This window comes from Chiloscyllium plagiosum, unplaced genomic scaffold (assembly GCF_004010195.1).
Source record: "Chiloscyllium plagiosum isolate BGI_BamShark_2017 unplaced genomic scaffold, ASM401019v2 scaf_10207, whole genome shotgun sequence".
NCBI classification, from domain to species: Eukaryota; Metazoa; Chordata; class Chondrichthyes; order Orectolobiformes; family Hemiscylliidae; genus Chiloscyllium; species Chiloscyllium plagiosum.
The window spans coordinates 2,140-19,384 of NW_025212836.1; the positions used below are offsets into that span (position 1 = coordinate 2,140).

The 17,245-nt window shown below is 48.4% G+C and overlaps 1 protein-coding gene across 5 annotated transcripts; it reads left to right on the top strand.

Annotated features, from left to right (window-relative positions):
- Positions 1-4,692: 4,692 nt before the first annotated feature.
- LOC122547484 (mucin-2-like) lies at positions 4,693-16,097 on the top strand. 5 transcript variants are annotated; one of them, XM_043686093.1, is made up of 2 exons: positions 4,693-4,921; positions 10,034-16,097. In XM_043686093.1, exon 2 carries the CDS (start codon positions 10,038-10,040, stop codon positions 15,075-15,077), a length of 5,040 nt encoding a protein of 1,679 aa, XP_043542028.1. In that variant the 5' UTR covers positions 4,693-4,921; positions 10,034-10,037; the 3' UTR covers positions 15,078-16,097. The 5 variants fall into 5 exon arrangements, with proteins under 5 accessions (XP_043542028.1, XP_043542031.1, XP_043542032.1 ...); XM_043686096.1 differs by lacking the exon at positions 4,693-4,921 and having other exon boundaries at positions 9,391-14,604; positions 14,761-16,097; XM_043686097.1 differs by lacking the exon at positions 4,693-4,921 and having other exon boundaries at positions 9,391-14,604; positions 14,800-16,097.
- The last annotated feature ends 1,148 nt before the right edge of the window (positions 16,098-17,245 follow it).

A 17,245-nucleotide genomic window follows, 5' to 3' on the forward strand; every position in this document is an offset into this window, starting at 1 on the left:
CATAGTCACACATACACACACACTCACCCTCACACATAGTCACACATACTTTCTCTCACACATACACACACACACCACACTGACCCTCACAGAGTCACACACACCGAATCTCTCACGTACTCACATACACACATTCTCTTTTATGGTCCGTTTTTACGTTCCCTGTTAGTTGACTCTCATTTTCTATTTTCCATTTCTTAATCAATCACTTTGTCCTCCTTTCCTGAATTCTAAAACTGCTGTTTAAATTCTGACCAGTTTGTATGCCTCTTCTTTGTATAAAATACTATTTTTAATTTTTCTTTGTAAGTCACGGCTTAGCCATCTTTCCTGTTTCATTTTTGCGTCAGACATGAATGAACATTTGTTACAGTTCACTCATGTGTTCTTTGAATGTTTGCCATTGTTTGTCTACCCTCATTCCCTTAAGTGATGTTCCCTTACTCATAACCCATTGCATGGCAAGGTGGCTCAGCGGTCAGCACTACTCCCTCACAGCACCAGGCATCTAGGTTCAATTCCAACCTCAGGCAGTTGTCTGCGTGGAGTTTGCACGTTCTCCCCATGTCTGCGTGGATTTCCTCTGGGTGCTCCAGTTTCCTCCCACAGTCCAAAGATGTGCACATTGGGTAATTTAGCATTGCCAATCCACTTTATAGTGTTCAGGGGTGTGTAGTTTAGGTGCACTAAGCAGGAGTAAATGTAAGGGAATGGGTCTGGGTGGGTTACTCTTTGGAGGGTCGGTGTGGACTTGTCAGGCCGAAGGTCCTGTTTCCACACTGTAGTGAATACTTCTAAAAAGGATTTTTCTCTCTTTCATTTCAGGACTTCAGGACCCTAGCCTCAGAACCGCTTTCCATCTTAAGTTAAGAATTCTATCATATTATGTTCACTCTTAACCAAAGGGGCCTTGCACACTTAAATTGCAATTATTCCCTTCTCAAAATCTACTCATTCCTTTCCAAGCCACTCACCGTCCTGACTTGGAATGGTATCAGTTGTTCCTTTGAGTGTTGCTGGGTCAAAACTCTGGAACTCCCTCCCTAATGGCACTCTGTGTGTGTGTGTCCCTACATCATATGGCCTGCGGTGTTTCAAGAAAGCGGCTCATCCTCACCTTCTCCGGGGCGCTCACGGACCCCAGGAACTCTCCAGAGAGGGCAGGGTCCCAGGTTCGGTGCAAACGTTTGGTTTAGGATGGAGGCCCTGAGCTACTCAAACCTAGAGGATGAAACAAGTTGTTGCTCTGTAGAGGACACTGAGACCAGGCAGGGTTGGAAAGTTCTCGACCCGCTGGAGATAAAAGAAAAGTCCTTGGATCAACGAGAATGAAGAAAGGAAAAAGGAACAGACCTGAATGAGGGACAGCAGAAAACCTCAGCTGGCAGGAGGCTATGGCAGGGGGTAGAGGTGGCTCAGGGATCACAGGAGGATTTGAAAACAAGAGGAAAATTTCACAACAAAGGAGGTGCCACCAGAGAAAGGGTGCAGGCCGTAAGGGAGCAGGGTTGGATGGTGAAGGAGGACGTAATGGTGGGGAAGGCAAATCCCACACTGTAGGCACACAGAATGGTGATCAGGAAACAGGAGGTTGGGAGGGCTGGGGGCAAAGAGATTGAGTAAGGGAGTTCAAGGGAAGGGGTTTGAAGAAGGATCCGAGGAGGTGAGGAGTTTGAGAGAGGAGGGAGGGACTGAGGGAGTGAGGCATGAAGTTCGAGAGAAGGCGGAGAGGTAGTGGGTGAGGGGGGGGTGACGATTTGAGGAAGGAGGTGAGGAGATTGAGGGAGGCAAGGACTTTAAGGAGGGAGGTGAGGGGACTGAAGAGGCAGGTGAGAAGATTAAAGAGGGAGGTCGGGTGTTTGAGGGAGGTGAGCAAATTGAGGAGGTAGGGAGGTAGGCATTTTGAGGGAAGTGAGGAGCTTGAGAGGGAGGTGAGAAGTTTGGGGGAGGTGAGGAACTTGGAGGAAAGAATTATGAGGAGAATCTTGAGGAAGGCAAGGAGTTTGAACAAGGTGTGGAGACTGAGGAGGGTCATGAGGAGATTGAGGAGGATCATGAGGAGACTGAGGAGGGTCATGAGGAGACTGAGGAGGGTCATGAGGAGACTGAGGATGGAGGTGAAGTGAGAGCAGGTGGAATCAGTCTGACTGAAGGAGTACACTCCCCCTCCAGCCTCCAGCTGGAACTGATCCTTTACCGGAGCCTCTGAGGCTTTGCAGAAGAATCTGCAGCTTTCGGGTGGAGCAGAAAGCAGTGTGAGCAGAAACGGTCACTTCCGTTTTAGTTCACCACAAAATAACCGACAGAACACATCCGGCAACACGAGGGGAGAGAGTGAGAGAGGGAGGGAGGGAGGGAGGAGGAGAGAGAGAGAGAGCGAGAGAGAGAGAGAAATTGAACAAAGTCCTGGGTGTGTTTGAGGGGAGGGACAGTGGAGGGAGCTTTACTCTATATCTAACCCCGTGCTGTCCCTATCCCTGGGATGGGGGGGGGGGGATAGTGTAGAGGAAGCTTTACTCTGTATCTAACCCCGTGCTGTCCCTGTCCCTGGGATGGGGGGACAGTGTAGAGGGAGCTTTACTCTGTATCTAACCCCATGCTGTCCCTGTCCTGAGAGTGTTTGATGGGGGACAGTGTAGAGGGAGCTTTACTCTGTATCTAACCCCATGCTGTCCCTGTCCTGAGAGTGTTTGATGGGGGACAGTGTAGAGGGAGCTTTACTTTCAGTTTAAAGGAGTAGACTCAGCTTTATTTTAGAGACAGTGTGTTTGGTTGAGTCTGGGGCTAATTGCCCTGATGTGGGGTAATGTCAGAGGCTGGGTTGAACAGATGCCTCATGTAGAGAGCACTGTCTTGGGGCAGACTCGGGGAATGCAACCCCTTGGGGACAGGATCTGGAGTTAGGGTCAGGGGAGCAGTGTTACCCCAGAGAAGACAGTATTGTTAAGTGTCTGGGATCAATGTTGGTCAGAGGCTGGGTTGAACAGATGCCTCATGTAGAGAGCACTGTCTTGGGGCAGACTCGGGGAATGCAACCCCTTGGGGACAGGATCTGGAGTTAGGGTCAGGGGAGCAGTGTTACCCCAGAGAAGACAGTATTGTTAAGTGTCTGGGATCAATGTTCCCCCTGACAGTGGGTCAGTGTCTGGGGGGTCAGTGTCTGGGGGTCAGTGTTGGGGGACGGGGGTCAGTGTCTGGGGGGTCAGTGTTGGGATGGTGCTCCCCCTGACAGTGGGTCAGTGTCTGGGGGGTCAGTGTCTGGGGGTCAGTGTTGGGGGACGGGGGTCAGTGTCTGGGGGGTCAGTGTTGGGATGGTGCTCCCCCTGACAGTGGGTCAGTGTCTGGGGGGTCAGTGTCTGGGGGTCAGTGTTGGGGGACGGGGGTCAGTGTCTGGGGGGTCAGTGTTGGGATGGTGCTCCCCCTGACAGTGGGTCAGTGTCTGGGGGGTCAGTGTCTGGGGGTCAGTGTTGGGGGACGGGGGTCAGTGTCTGGGGGGTCAGTGTTGGGATGGTGCTCCCCCTGACAGTGGGTCAGTGTCTGGGGGGTCAGTGTCTGGGGGTCAGTGTTGGGGGACGGGGGTCAGTGTCTGGGGGGTCAGTGTTGGGATGGTGCTCCCCCTGACAGTGGGTCAGTGTCTGGGGGGTCAGTGTCTGGGGGTCAGTGTTGGGGGACGGGGGTCAGTGTCTGGGGGGTCAGTGTTGGGATGGTGCTCCCCCTGACAGTGGGTCAGTGTCTGGGGGGTCAGTGTCTGGGGGTCAGTGTTGGGGGACGGGGGTCAGTGTCTGGGGGGTCAGTGTTGGGATGGTGCTCCCCCTGACAGTGGGTCAGTGTCTGGGGGGTCAGTGTCTGGGGGTCAGTGTTGGGGGACGGGGGTCAGTGTCTGGGGGGTCAGTGTTGGGATGGTGCTCCCCCTGACAGTGGGTCAGTGTCTGGGGGGTCAGTGTCTGGGGGTCAGTGTTGGGGGACGGGGGTCAGTGTCTGGGGGGTCAGTGTTGGGATGGTGCTCCCCCTGACAGTGGGTCAGTGTCTGGGGGGTCAGTGTCTGGGGGTCAGTGTTGGGGGACGGGGGTCAGTGTCTGGGGGGTCAGTGTTGGGATGGTGCTCCCCCTGACAGTGGGTCAGTGTCTGGGGGGTCAGTGTCTGGGGGTCAGTGTTGGGGGACGGGGGTCAGTGTCTGGGGGGTCAGTGTTGGGATGGTGCTCCCCCTGACAGTGGGTCAGTGTCTGGGGGGTCAGTGTCTGGGGGTCAGTGTTGGGGGACGGGGGTCAGTGTCTGGGGGGTCAGTGTTGGGATGGTGCTCCCCCTGACAGTGGGTCAGTGTCTGGGGGGTCAGTGTCTGGGGGTCAGTGTTGGGGGACGGGGGTCAGTGTCTGGGGGGTCAGTGTTGGGATGGTGCTCCCCCTGACAGTGGGTCAGTGTCTGGGGGGTCAGTGTCTGGGGGTCAGTGTTGGGGGACGGGGGTCAGTGTCTGGGGGGTCAGTGTTGGGATGGTGCTCCCCCTGACAGTGGGTCAGTGTCTGGGGGGTCAGTGTCTGGGGGTCAGTGTTGGGGGACGGGGGTCAGTGTCTGGGGGGTCAGTGTTGGGATGGTGCTCCCCCTGGCAGTGGGTCAGTGTCTGGGGGGGTCAGTGTCTGGGGGTCAGTGTTGGGGGACGGGGGTCAGTGTCTGGGGGGTCAGTGTTGGGATGGTGCCTCCCCAGTCGGTGGGGCAGTGCTGGGGACCTGCCCCCTCTCTCCCTCTGACCTGTCTGTGTTGTGGTGTCTCTATGGTGACGCCCTGGAACACATGGCTCTGATTCTGCCTGACCTCACACAATGAAGCTGCCCCAGGAACAGGAGTGACAGCCCATTACCCTCGAAGGGCCCATCACCCTGACCATCCCACATGGCTGACTGCTCCTGGTCTGGAGCCGTGCCTTTTGGTGAGTGTGCGGAGGTCTTCTAGCGCTGGACATTTTCCATCCTCCCCTCTCCCCCTCTCCTCTCCCGTTCCTCAGCTGATCCCCCACCTCACTATGCCCTCTTCCAGCTCCTCTCCTCCAGTCTCTCCCATCCCTGTTCTTTTTTTTAAAACCATCCTGTCCCCTCTCCCTTCCTCCCTCTTTGCACCGTCCCCCATCAAACACTCTCAGGACAGGGACAGCACGGGGTTAGATACAGAGTAAAGCTCCCTCTACACTGTCCCCCCCATCCCAGAACAGGGACAGCATGGGGTCAGATACAGAGTAAAGCTCCCTCTACACTGTCCACCCCATCCCAGAACAGGGACAGCACGGGGTTAGATATAGGGTAAAGCTCCCTCTACACTGTCCGCCCCCATCCCAGGGACAGGGACAGCACGGGGTTAGATACAGAGTAAAGCTCCCTCTACACTGTCCCCCCCATCCCAGAACAGGGACAGCACGGGGTTAGATATAGGGTAAAGCTCCCTCTACACTGTCCTCCCCATCCCAGAACAGGGACAGCACGGGGTTAGATACAGAGTAAAGCTCCCTCTACACTGTCCCCCCCATCTCAGGGACAGGGACAGCATGGGGTTAGATACAGAGTAAAACTCCCTCTACACTGTCCCCCCCATCCCAGAACAGGGACAGCACAGGGTTAGATAAAGAGTAAAGCTCTCTCTACACTGTCCCCCCATCCCAGGGACAGGGACAGCACGGGGTTAGATACAGAGTAAAGCTCCCTCTACCCTGTCCCCCCCCATCCTGGGGACAGGGACAGCATGGGGTTAGATACAGAGTAAAACTCCCTTTACTCTTTAAACAGAAAGTAAGTAAACAAAAAAGATGAACAATGAACAAAGTCCAACACAGGAGCATGCCCTTCGACCCACCAAGACTGTGCCAACACGTTTCCTTTGGACCCTTCATAAGCCCTGCCTATTCATGTATTTGTAAGATGCTTCTTAAATGTTGCTATTGTATTCACCTCCCCCACCTTGTCCGACAGCACATTCCAGGCACTCATCACCTTCAAAACCTGCCTCCCACATCTCCTTTAAACTTTCCTCTTTTTACCTTCAACCTTTGTAATTGATATTTCTACCATGGAAGAAATACTCTAACTACTGATTTTATTGTAAAATTCTGTCGTCACCCCTTCCTTGTCCTCTGTGTTCAAATGAAAACAAACGATATTTGTCAGAGAATCATAGAGATGTACAGCATGGAAACAGACCTTTCAGTCCAACTCCAATGTCTGCTCATGGTTAATCTCCTCCAAACCAGGCAACATCTTGGTAAATAGCAAGGGCAGCACAGTGGCTCAGTGGTTAGCACAGCTGCCTCACGGCACCAGTGGCCCGGGTTCGATTCCAGCCACCAGCAACTGTCTGTCTATGTGGAGTTTGCACATTCTCCCTGTGACTGCATAGGTTTCCTCCGAGTGCTCCAATCTCTTCCCACAGTCCAAAGATGTGCAGGTCAGGTAAATTGCCCCATAGTGTTCAGGGATGTGTAGTTTGGGTGGACTAGTTAGGGGAGATATAAGGGAACAGGTCTGAGAGGGATACTGTTCAGACGGTCAGTATGGACTTGTTGGGCCAAATGGCCTGTTTCCACACTATAGGAATTCTATGAAAAACCGTTTCTGTAACCTCCCCAGAGCCTCCACATCCTTCTGGTTGTGAGGCGAACAAAACTTTAGACAATATTCCAAATGTGGTCAAATTAAAAAAATTCTACACAGCTGCAACATCACTTGCCAATTTATGAGCTCAATGTCCCAACCAATGAAGACAAGTGGTCCATATGCTTTCTTGACCACCTTATCCACTTGTGTTGCCACCTTCAGGGAATTGTAGCCTAGCTCTCTCTGCATGTTGATGTTAATAAGGGTTCTGCCATTTGCTGTATCCTTCTTTCCTGTGTTAGACCTTCCAAAATGCATCACCTTGCAGTTGTCTGAATTAAGTCCCACCTGCTATTTCTCCATCCAAGAATCCAGTCTATCAATATCTTGCTGTATCTTCTGGCAATTGTTATCACTATCCACATATTCCTCAATCTTTGTGTCATCCTCAAACTTACTAATTAGATCTCGTCCAAATAATTAATGTCATACAAACAATATGGGATCAAGCAGTAATCCCTACAGACCACACTGGTCACAGATCTCCAATCCAAAAAACACTCTTCCGCTACGGCACTGTCTTTTATGACTAAGCCAGTTCTGTATTCATTTTACCAGCTCACCGGGATTCCATGTGACTTCATCTTTTGTATCAGCCTACTATGAGGGACCTTGTCAAATGCCTTGCTACATTTCATGTCCATCTCCTGCCCTCAACAATTACCTCGTCACTACCTCAAAAAGTCCGATCATGTTTGTGAGATATAATCTTCCCCACACAAAGTCAGACTTCATATCGCTAAAAAGTCCATATTTTTCCAAACATCCCTCTACTCCTTTAAACTGGAGGTAAATCTCCCTTGATACTATCCCCATTAAACATTCCCAGGTCAGGGACAGCACAGGGATAGATACAGAGTAAAACTGCTCCCTGTAGGCTGTTTCTTTAAGCCTGCCTTCAAAGTTTAGGCTGCTCTTTCTGCCAGACCATTGGATAATGGATGGTATGGAACTGTCCTTACATGATGAATATCATTCAACTTTTGGAAATATCCAAGTTTGCTGTAGGTAAACAATGGCTGGTTATCTGTGACTAACCTTACCAGGAGTCCCTGAATTGTAAACATTGCTCTGACATTGTCCCCATGTTTGACGAATGAATGCTATGCACGTTCAACCATTTTGAGTGGCTGTCCATGATGACCAAGTACATGGAGTCCTTGAAAGGTCCTGCACAGCCAACAAATAACCGCGTCCAATATTTACCCAGCCATTCCTACAAACTGGGAGCTGTTGGTGGTACTGCCCACCAATACAACTATGTCTACATCCAATCCTGAACAGATATAACTTTTCACCAACATCTTCATTTTGGGCAGTGTCTGGCGGTGACCTTTGCTTGGGCAAATCACTCTTGCTCCCCCATAATAATATACTATCCTCTCTTATGATTTGGTCTCTGTTTATTTCCAAAAAGGTTTCAGTTCTGGTTGTGACAACCCATTTGTTTCCCCATCACCACTAACTATTTTACTTTCTCCCAGGGCCGGATCTTTCTACGTCCAAGCTCTGATACTGTCAGCTGTGACTAGAAGAGCATCCAGAAAATTTAAAACCATTATGGACTATTCCATTGGCAGTACCACCAGCGGTAATCATCTGCCAGCAGGAGACAGTCAATGCATCTTGCATTTGCTACTTGGCCTCCTGGATGGTGTCAAGATTAGAGTGGTGCTGGAAAAGCACAGCAGGTCAGGCAGCATCCGAGGAGCAGGAAAATCAAATTGTGCCCGAAATGTCGATTTTTCTTCTCCTCGGATGCTGCCTGACCTGCAATGCTTTCCAACACCACTCTAATCTCCAGCATCTGCAGTACCCACTACCACCTCCTAGATGGTGTTCCAATTTGTAATTATACGCGCTTTGTATTAGAGCCCGCTGCTGAATTTGACCTGAAACAATGGGCAGCACTGCCGTGTCCTCTTTAAGGAAACCTAACAGGGGTTTGTTATTGTTACAAATTTACATCCTTAAAGTTGTTGGTGAAACTTCTTGATTCCAAGTATGACCACCAATGCTTCCTTTTCTACCTGGATGCATTCCTTGTTGGGCATCCCTCTCTGTTGGGTCACCTAATACTGTACAGGGAGACATTTCATCAGATTTCACTTGGGGGTCATAGTGTGCCAATACATTAGAGGACGATAGCTGTTTCTTCACTTCACTGAAGGCTACGGCTTGGCTACATGACTATTTCTTTGGCTGACCTTTTAATAAGAGTTGATGCAAACATGTCGGGATGGAAGCCAGTTTACTGATGAACTTTCTATAACAGTTCACCAGTGCAAGGAAAGACCTAAGCTTTGGTGCAGACATGGGGGCCAGGGCATCTTTGATCTCCCTCATTTTATTTTTCAATGAGTATCGAATGTAGCCCAAGTAGGTGTGGTGCCCGGACCACTCATTTTTCCTTCCTGAAGTATACCCCCCGGGAGAAACATCTAAGGACCGTGTCCAAATTCTCCTTATTCGTCTCACCTGGTTAGGTGAGATTCCCTACAATGTGGAAACAGGCCCTTTGACCCAACCAGTCCACACCGAACCTTCGAAGAGTAACCCACCCAGACCCATTTCCCTCTGACTAATGCACATAACATTATGGGCAATTTCTCATGGCCAATTCACCCCTAACCTGCACATCCTTTTGAGGGAGGAAACCGGAGCACCCAGAGGAAACCCACGCAGACACGGGGAGAACGTGCAAACTCCACACAGTCAGTCGCCTGAGGCGGGAATTGAACCTGGGTCCCTGGCGCTGTGAGGCAGCAATGCTAACCACTGAGCCACCGAGCTGCCTGTTATTAGCACTTTGCCCTTTACTTTCACATGGAATACCCTTGGCATTGATCCAGCTCCAGAATCTGCAGTCCTCACTTTCTCCCAGCTCCCTCAGAGCCAGCTTTCAGAGTGAACAGAGCCTCTGACACTCCTGTTTATCTGTTTTTTTTTCTTTTTTTTCCCCAAACTACCGCCTAACAGCGGTAAGGATTAATCTCACGCTATTGGCCTCACTTTATACTGTAAACCAGTTATCCAACAGACTGAGCTAACTGGCTTCCTGAATTGAACCCATGCTGTTAGCATCACACTGCTCTGTAAGCCAACAATACAGCCAACTGAGCTGAGCTAAAACACAATTCCCCACACTTCTGTTTATATCTGCCAGCCAGCCAGCGCACCCTGAATCGACTAGATTAACAGGCCCAATCAGGAAACTCATATTCCACGCTGTGCTTGTTACAATCTCTCCACCCTCCCTCTCCTCCTCTCTTCCTCACTTTCTCCCTCTACACCCATCACCCCACCCTTTCTTTCTATCTGTCTCAGAGCTTTCTGTCTGAATCCAGATTTTCTGCCTCATGTTCCTCCTCGGGTCAGTGATGGACTGTTTGATCTGACAGGTCCATGGATCTGCTACCGATCTTCGCTGCCCTCTTCTCTCTTCCCACGATCGTACTCGGGTCAACGCTAAGACCATCCTCCATTGGATCCACTGCGAGGCCACCTGCAATTGGCTCCAGCTCAATGCCACCTCTCGATCCTTCCAAAAGGGCAGCTTCTCTGATTGGTAAGATGCCACCAGTCATTGGATCTGGTGCAAGGCCATTTCACATTGGCTCTAGTAGAAGAACAACACTGATTGGCTCCAAGAGAATTATCTCATCGAGTGGTCTTGGTGGATTGCTGTCATTCATTGGCTCCAGAAGAATGATTTCATTCACCAACATTCCAGTAACAGCATCTCTGATTGACTATAAGGCAATGCCATCAAGGTCTGGCTCCGCACCAGCAACACCAATTGGCCAGAGCAACAGTTCATTGGCAACTAATCCCAAGAAAATGTCACCTCCCATTGGGTCTTGGAGAAGAACATCGCCATCTGTTGATGCTATTACAACAACAACAACGATTGGCTCATGGACAGATTCCAGTTTGAGAATCACAACAGTTGACCCAAAGTCTGATTCCAGGACAAAGACCTCACTGACTCACTCTCAGACACTTCCCAGTACGACAACCAAAACAGTTGGCTTAACGAGTGGCTGGTGGACCGATTCTAGTACAAAGCCCCTACTACTTGGCTCAGGGACTCACACCAGTACAAAGGCCCACCTGATTGGCTCAGGGACTCACACCAGTACAAAGGCCCGCCTGATTGGCTCAGGGACTCACACTAGTACAAAGGCCCGCCTGATTGGCTCAGGGACTCACACCAGTACAAAGGCCCATCTGATTGGCTCAGGGACTCACACCAGTACAAAGCCCCTACTACTTGGCTCAGGGACTCACACCAGTACAAAGGCCCATCTGATTGGCTCAGGGAATCACACCAGTACAAAGGCCCGTCTGATTGGCTCAGGGACTCACACCAGTACAAAGGTCCGTCTGATTGGCTCAGGGACTCACACCAGTACAAAGGCCCGCCTGATTGGCTCAGGGGCTGATTCCAGTTTAAAGGCCACATTGTTTGAATCATGGACTGATTCTACTACAAAGGCCTCACCGATGGGCTCACTGGTTGAATCCAGTATAGGAACCACACCGATTGGGTTATGGACAGATTCCACTGCAAAGGTACCACCAATTGACTCATGGGCTGATTCCACTACAAGAGCTTCACTGATTGGCTCATGGACAGTTTCCAGTACAAAGGCCCCACTGATTGGCTCAGGGACTCACACCAGTACAAAGGCCCCACTGATTGGCTTACGGAGTGATTCTAGTAAAAAGACCTCACCAACTGTTTTATGGACAGAATCTAGAGCAAAGGCCTCATCGATTGTCACATTGACTGGTTCCAGTAAAAAGGCCCCACACATTGGCTCACGGACAGATTCCAGTAGAAGATCCCCACTGATTGGCACATGGACCGATTCCAGCAGAAATTCCCCACTGATTGGCTCACAGATAGATTCCAGTACAAAGGACTCATTGATTGGCTTGCAGATGGATTTCAATAAAAAGCACCCATGGATTGGCTCTTGGACTGATTCCAGTAAAACGACCCCTCTGATTGGCTCACAGACTGATTCCAGTACAAAGGCCCCTCTGATTGGCTCACAGACTGATTCTGGAACAAAGGCCCCTCTGATTGGCTCACAGACTGATTCAAGCACAAGAGCTCAATCAATTAGCTCACGCACTGAATCCAGTACAATGGCTTCACCAATTGGTTCATCAACTGATTTCAGTACAAAATCTCCAATTGGCTCACTTACCTATTCCAGGACAGAGCCCTCATTGATTGGCTCATGGACTGATTCCACTACACAGGTTCTATCGGTTGACTTACCGACCGAATCCAATGCAAAGGCCACACCAAATGGCACTCAAATTGATTCCAATACAAGGGCCACACTGATTGGCTCACGGATAGATTCCACTGAAAAGTTCTCATCGATTGGCTCTATGATTGATTCCAGTATAAAGGCCTTACCAATTGGCTCATGGACAGATTCTAGTAGAAGTGCCCCACTGATTGGCTCACACGCAGATTCAAATAAAAAGGACCCATGGATTGGCTCTTGGACTGATTCTAATAAAAAGGTCCCTCTGATTGGCTCACAGACTGATTCCAGTACAAAGGCCCCTCTGATTGGCTCACAGACTGATTCTGGAACAAAGGCCCCTCTGATTGGCTCACAGACTGATTCAAGCACAAGAGCTCAATCAATTAGCTCACGCACTGAATCCAGTACAATGGCTTCACCAATTGGTTCATCAACTGATTCCAGTACAAAATTTCCAATTGGCTCACTTACCTATTCCAGGACAGAGCCCTCATTGATTGGCTCATGGACTGATTCCACTACACAGGTCCCATCGGTTGATTTCCCAACTGCATCCAATACAAAGGCCACACCAAATGGCCTTCGGAATGATTCCACTATTAAGGCCCCTTCAATAGGCTTGTTGATTGATTCAGCTACAAAGTCACCATCAATTGGCTTAGGGAATAGATCCAGCACAAAGACCCCATTGATTGGCTTATCAGCTGATTACATAATAAAAGTTCCATCAATCAGTTTATGGATTAGATCGAGTACAAAGCCCCCATTAATTGTTTCATCAGCTGGTTCCAGTACAAAAGCCTCATCAATTGGCTTAGGGATTGAATCCAGTACAAGGGCCCCATTCATTGGTCCTAAAACAGATTCCAGTACAGAAAACCCATTTCTGAGCACATTGACTGCATTCAGTGCAAAAGCCCCTTTGATTAGCTCACACACTGAATCAAGTCCAATTACTATTAAGAATCCACTGACTGACTCAAGGATTGATTCCAGTCCAAACACATCGATTGGCTTGTGGACTGATTCAACTATAAAGGCCTCATTAATTAGCCCACAGACTGATTCCACTACAAGTGCCCCATTGATTGACTCATCAATTGGCACCAATGGAACAGTCCCACTGATTGTACTGGAATCCATCGGTGAGCCAAAGAAGGCATCAATTAGCTCATCTATTGACCCTAATATAACATCCTCTTTGACTGGCTTATCGATTGATGCTAATACAAACTCCTCACTAAACGATTCAACAACTGGTTTATATACAAAAGATTCACTGATAGGCTCATGGTTTGATTCCAGTACATCATCCTCATTGATTGGTCCATCAATGGCCACCATTACAAAATTCCCACATATTGATTCATCCAGTACAAAAGTCCCATTGATTAGTTCATCAACTGACTACAATACAACAACACAGTTGATTGGCTTGCTGTTTGAATCCAGCACAAGATTACCAATGGTAGACTCACCAACTAACTCCATTGCAAATGTCCCATTAGTTGGATCACTGACTAATTCCCCTACAGTCTCATCACAAAAGGGATCACCACTTGATTACAACACAGAATTGCCACTGAATAGATTAATGAATAATTACACTGTAGCCTCACCACTTGCAGGATCACTGATTGATTACAATACAGTTTTATTGCTGAATGGATCTCTAATTGATTATGACCCAAAATTGTCACTGAATAGATCACTGACTGACTATACTGCAGCATCCCCGCTGAATGGATCACTTATGAATTACAACACAGCATTACCATTAAAAGGATCTCCAAATGATTCCACTACAACATCCATAAATGGATTGCCAATAAATTCTACAAAGTCAAAGTCACAATCACTCAATGAAATTCTGATTGGTTCCAATACAGTGTCATCACTTAATAGATCATTGACTGATTCCATAACATCCTCAATGAATAGAACACCAACTGATTCCATTATTGTACCAATACTGAATAGATCACCAATGGTTTCCACTACCTTGTTGTCACTGAATAGATCAGTAATGGGTTCCTCTACTGCATCATCACTGAGTAAATCAGCAACTGGTTACACGACATTATCATCACCAAATCAGACACCAATGGATTCCACTACATTGCTGTCACTTAATGGATCACTGATGGATTCCACGACAGCATCTTCACTGAATAGACCAAAAACTGATTCCACATCAGTCCCACTGAATGGAACACTAATTAGTTTAAATTCAGCCTGGCCACTGAAGGGATCACCAAGTGGTTATGACAGAGCGATGTCCCAGAAAGAATCCTCACTTCATTCCAATGCAACACTATCACTGACTGGATTACCGATTAGTTCCACTTCAACATTGTCACTTAATGGATCACAATTTGACCACATGACTACAGCAATGTCCATGAATGCATCATCAATTGATTCCCATGGAACAAGTTCTAAGAATGGATCAGTGCTCAGTTCCAGCAAAGTCACATCAATTAATGGCTCAGTAAATGATTTACACACAACACAATCACTGAATGGATCACTGATTGATTATACTCCAACAACGCCAGTGAAGGGATCACTGACTGATTACAATAGAAGATTACCAAATACATCTTTCACTGGCATCAACACCATCGCACCCCCAAATACACCTTCCACTGGCATCAACATCATCGCACCCCCAAATGCATCTTTTATTGGCTTCAACATCACTGCACCCCCAAATACACCTTCCACTGGCATCAACACCATCGCACCCCCAAATACACCTTCCACTGGCATCAACATCTTCGCACCCCCAAATGCATCTTCTATTGGCTGTAAAACCACTGCACCCCCAAATGCATCTTCTATTGGCTGTAAAACCACTGCACCCCCAAAAGCATCTTCTATTGGCTGTAAAACCACTGCACCCCCAAATGCATCTTCTATTGGCTGTAAAACCACTGCATCTCCGAAAGCATTTTCCACTGGCTGCAACACCACTGCAACCCCGAATGCACCTTCCACTGGCTCCAGTGCAGTTAAACCACTGAATGGAGTGAATGCTTTGAGTGCAGTCATGTTAACCTATTTCTCAATGCTAATATTTCTCAACATTGCTGCTTTTGCTTTCGAGGGATTGGGAAGGATCCAACTAGCTACTGCTTTCTCTCTGCTATGACACTGGAACATCTGTGTTGAGTGGAATCTTGCTGTGCATATGAATTAACAGAAGCAGATTTTTGCAAGTGAAGCCATTCATTGCAGGCTCAGAGTCCCTCCTCAACCTACTGTCAGGACACTGTCTGGACAGGGCAGGACATGGCTGGGCAATTCAAGTTGCCTTGTCACCACAGTGAATCTGCAATCAACTCAGATCCATTTGGAGCAGTCACATTTCCCATCTCTGAGACAACGTACTGCCAAAATTCTGTGACTCTAAGTTTCTTACTCTCGCTCAGCCCGACTACATCCCCCACTCCTCCATTTCCACACTCTTTGACCCACATCCTCACTACATACCCCTCATTGTTGCTCCTTAAGCTTTTGGCTCATACCCTTCCAATATACCATTCTTTCATCTTCTATGGCACCTTCCCTCCACCCCCTTTCCCACAGTCTTATTTCCCCTCTTATTGCACCCCAGCACATTTGCTCCGCCTCACGTTACCATCTCATTTGCCCTCCATTTTCCCATCCTCATTTGCTCCCCACATCTCCCCTTCCATGCTCCCCATCTGCATTTGACCTCTACATTTGCCCTTCCATACTCCCCCTTTATATTCCTCCCTCCACATTTGTTGTCCAAATTTGTCCCCCCATGCTCCTTCTCTACATTTCCTTTGCCAATGCCTCATCATGTACCCCCTGCACATAATCGCTCTTCACTTTAATTACGACTATCATTCACTCTGCGATGTTTACCTTTGTCCCTTCCCCTTCATAATGACTTTTCACTGCTAACGACCTACTATTGAACCCCTCACATTACCCACCAACTGAGGCATTGGGGGTGGGGTGTGGTGGTGGGAGAGATCTGGGAACTGTGGCCAAGCTGAGTGTCAAACAGAAATTGATGTCTCCAGAATCAACTGCAGGCCAAGTGTTAAGCTGTGGCCCAGTTGAAATTTCTGGTCTTTTGCTGAACTGTATATAGCGTTTGTAATGTGTATTGAAGTGAAATTTAGACAATAAAGATAAAAAGACCTTGAGACGAGTGTTTTCTTTGTGTGAGGGCATTTGGGGGCTTTGAGATCATAGTGTCATCAGATTTAGAACTGTCACAAATGTGACACCGATTGCAAGGATACCCTTCCCAGAATGCTTCACTGTGACACAGACTGCAAGGATACCCTTCCCAGAATGCTTCATTGTGACACAGACTGCAAGAATACCCTTCCCAGAATGCTTTACTGTGACACCGATTGCAAGGATACCCTTCCCAGAATGCTTTACTGTGACACAGACTGCAAGGATACCCTTCCCAGAATGCTTCTCTGTGATGCAGACTGCAAGGATACCCTTCCCAGAATGCTTCACTGTGACACAGACTGCAAGGATACCCTTCCCAGAATGCTTCTCTGTGATGCAGACTGCAAGGCACCCTCCCAGACATCTATTTTACTATCTTAGTTAAGTTTCAAAGAAAGACAGCCTTGGAATTACAGTACCCTAACTTGGATTGTGGATAGACCATCTTGAGGTTTTTGCTGCATAATATAATTTAGAATTGTTTTGATAATCATGATATCCTTTTTTAGATTAGATTCCCCTGCAGTGTGGGAACAGGCCCTTTGGCCCAACAATCCACACCAACCCACCGAAGAGTAACCTACCCAGACCCATTTCCCTCTGACAAGTGCACCTAGCACTATGGGCAATTTAGCATGGCCAATTCACCTGTCCTGCACATCTTTCGACTGTGGACTTTCGAACCTGGAACACCCAGAGGAAACCCATGCAGACACGGGGAGAATGTGCAAACTCCACAAAGACAGTCGACCAAGGATGGAACCGAACTTGGGTCCCTGGTGTTGTGAGGCAGCAGTGCTAACCACTGAGCCACCATGCCACCCTTTCAAAATTGATGCTAGTATACAGTATCAGGTATTATCTCCCATCCCTGTTATGTCCAAAACTGAACTTAGCTGATTCTCCAGCACAGACTCTCACTCTACAATTATGGTGATCTATCCATGATCCCAAAGACAAGCATACAGGTGCATCTAATGAAAAATATCTTAGGGATAAGTTACCCTGAAAGAAAGACAGCTTTGACTTAAGAAAACGTCAGGAGATTCAGTCTTGGAGGTAGAGATCTGCTTGGGGGTGGGGTGGGGGAATCAGTCT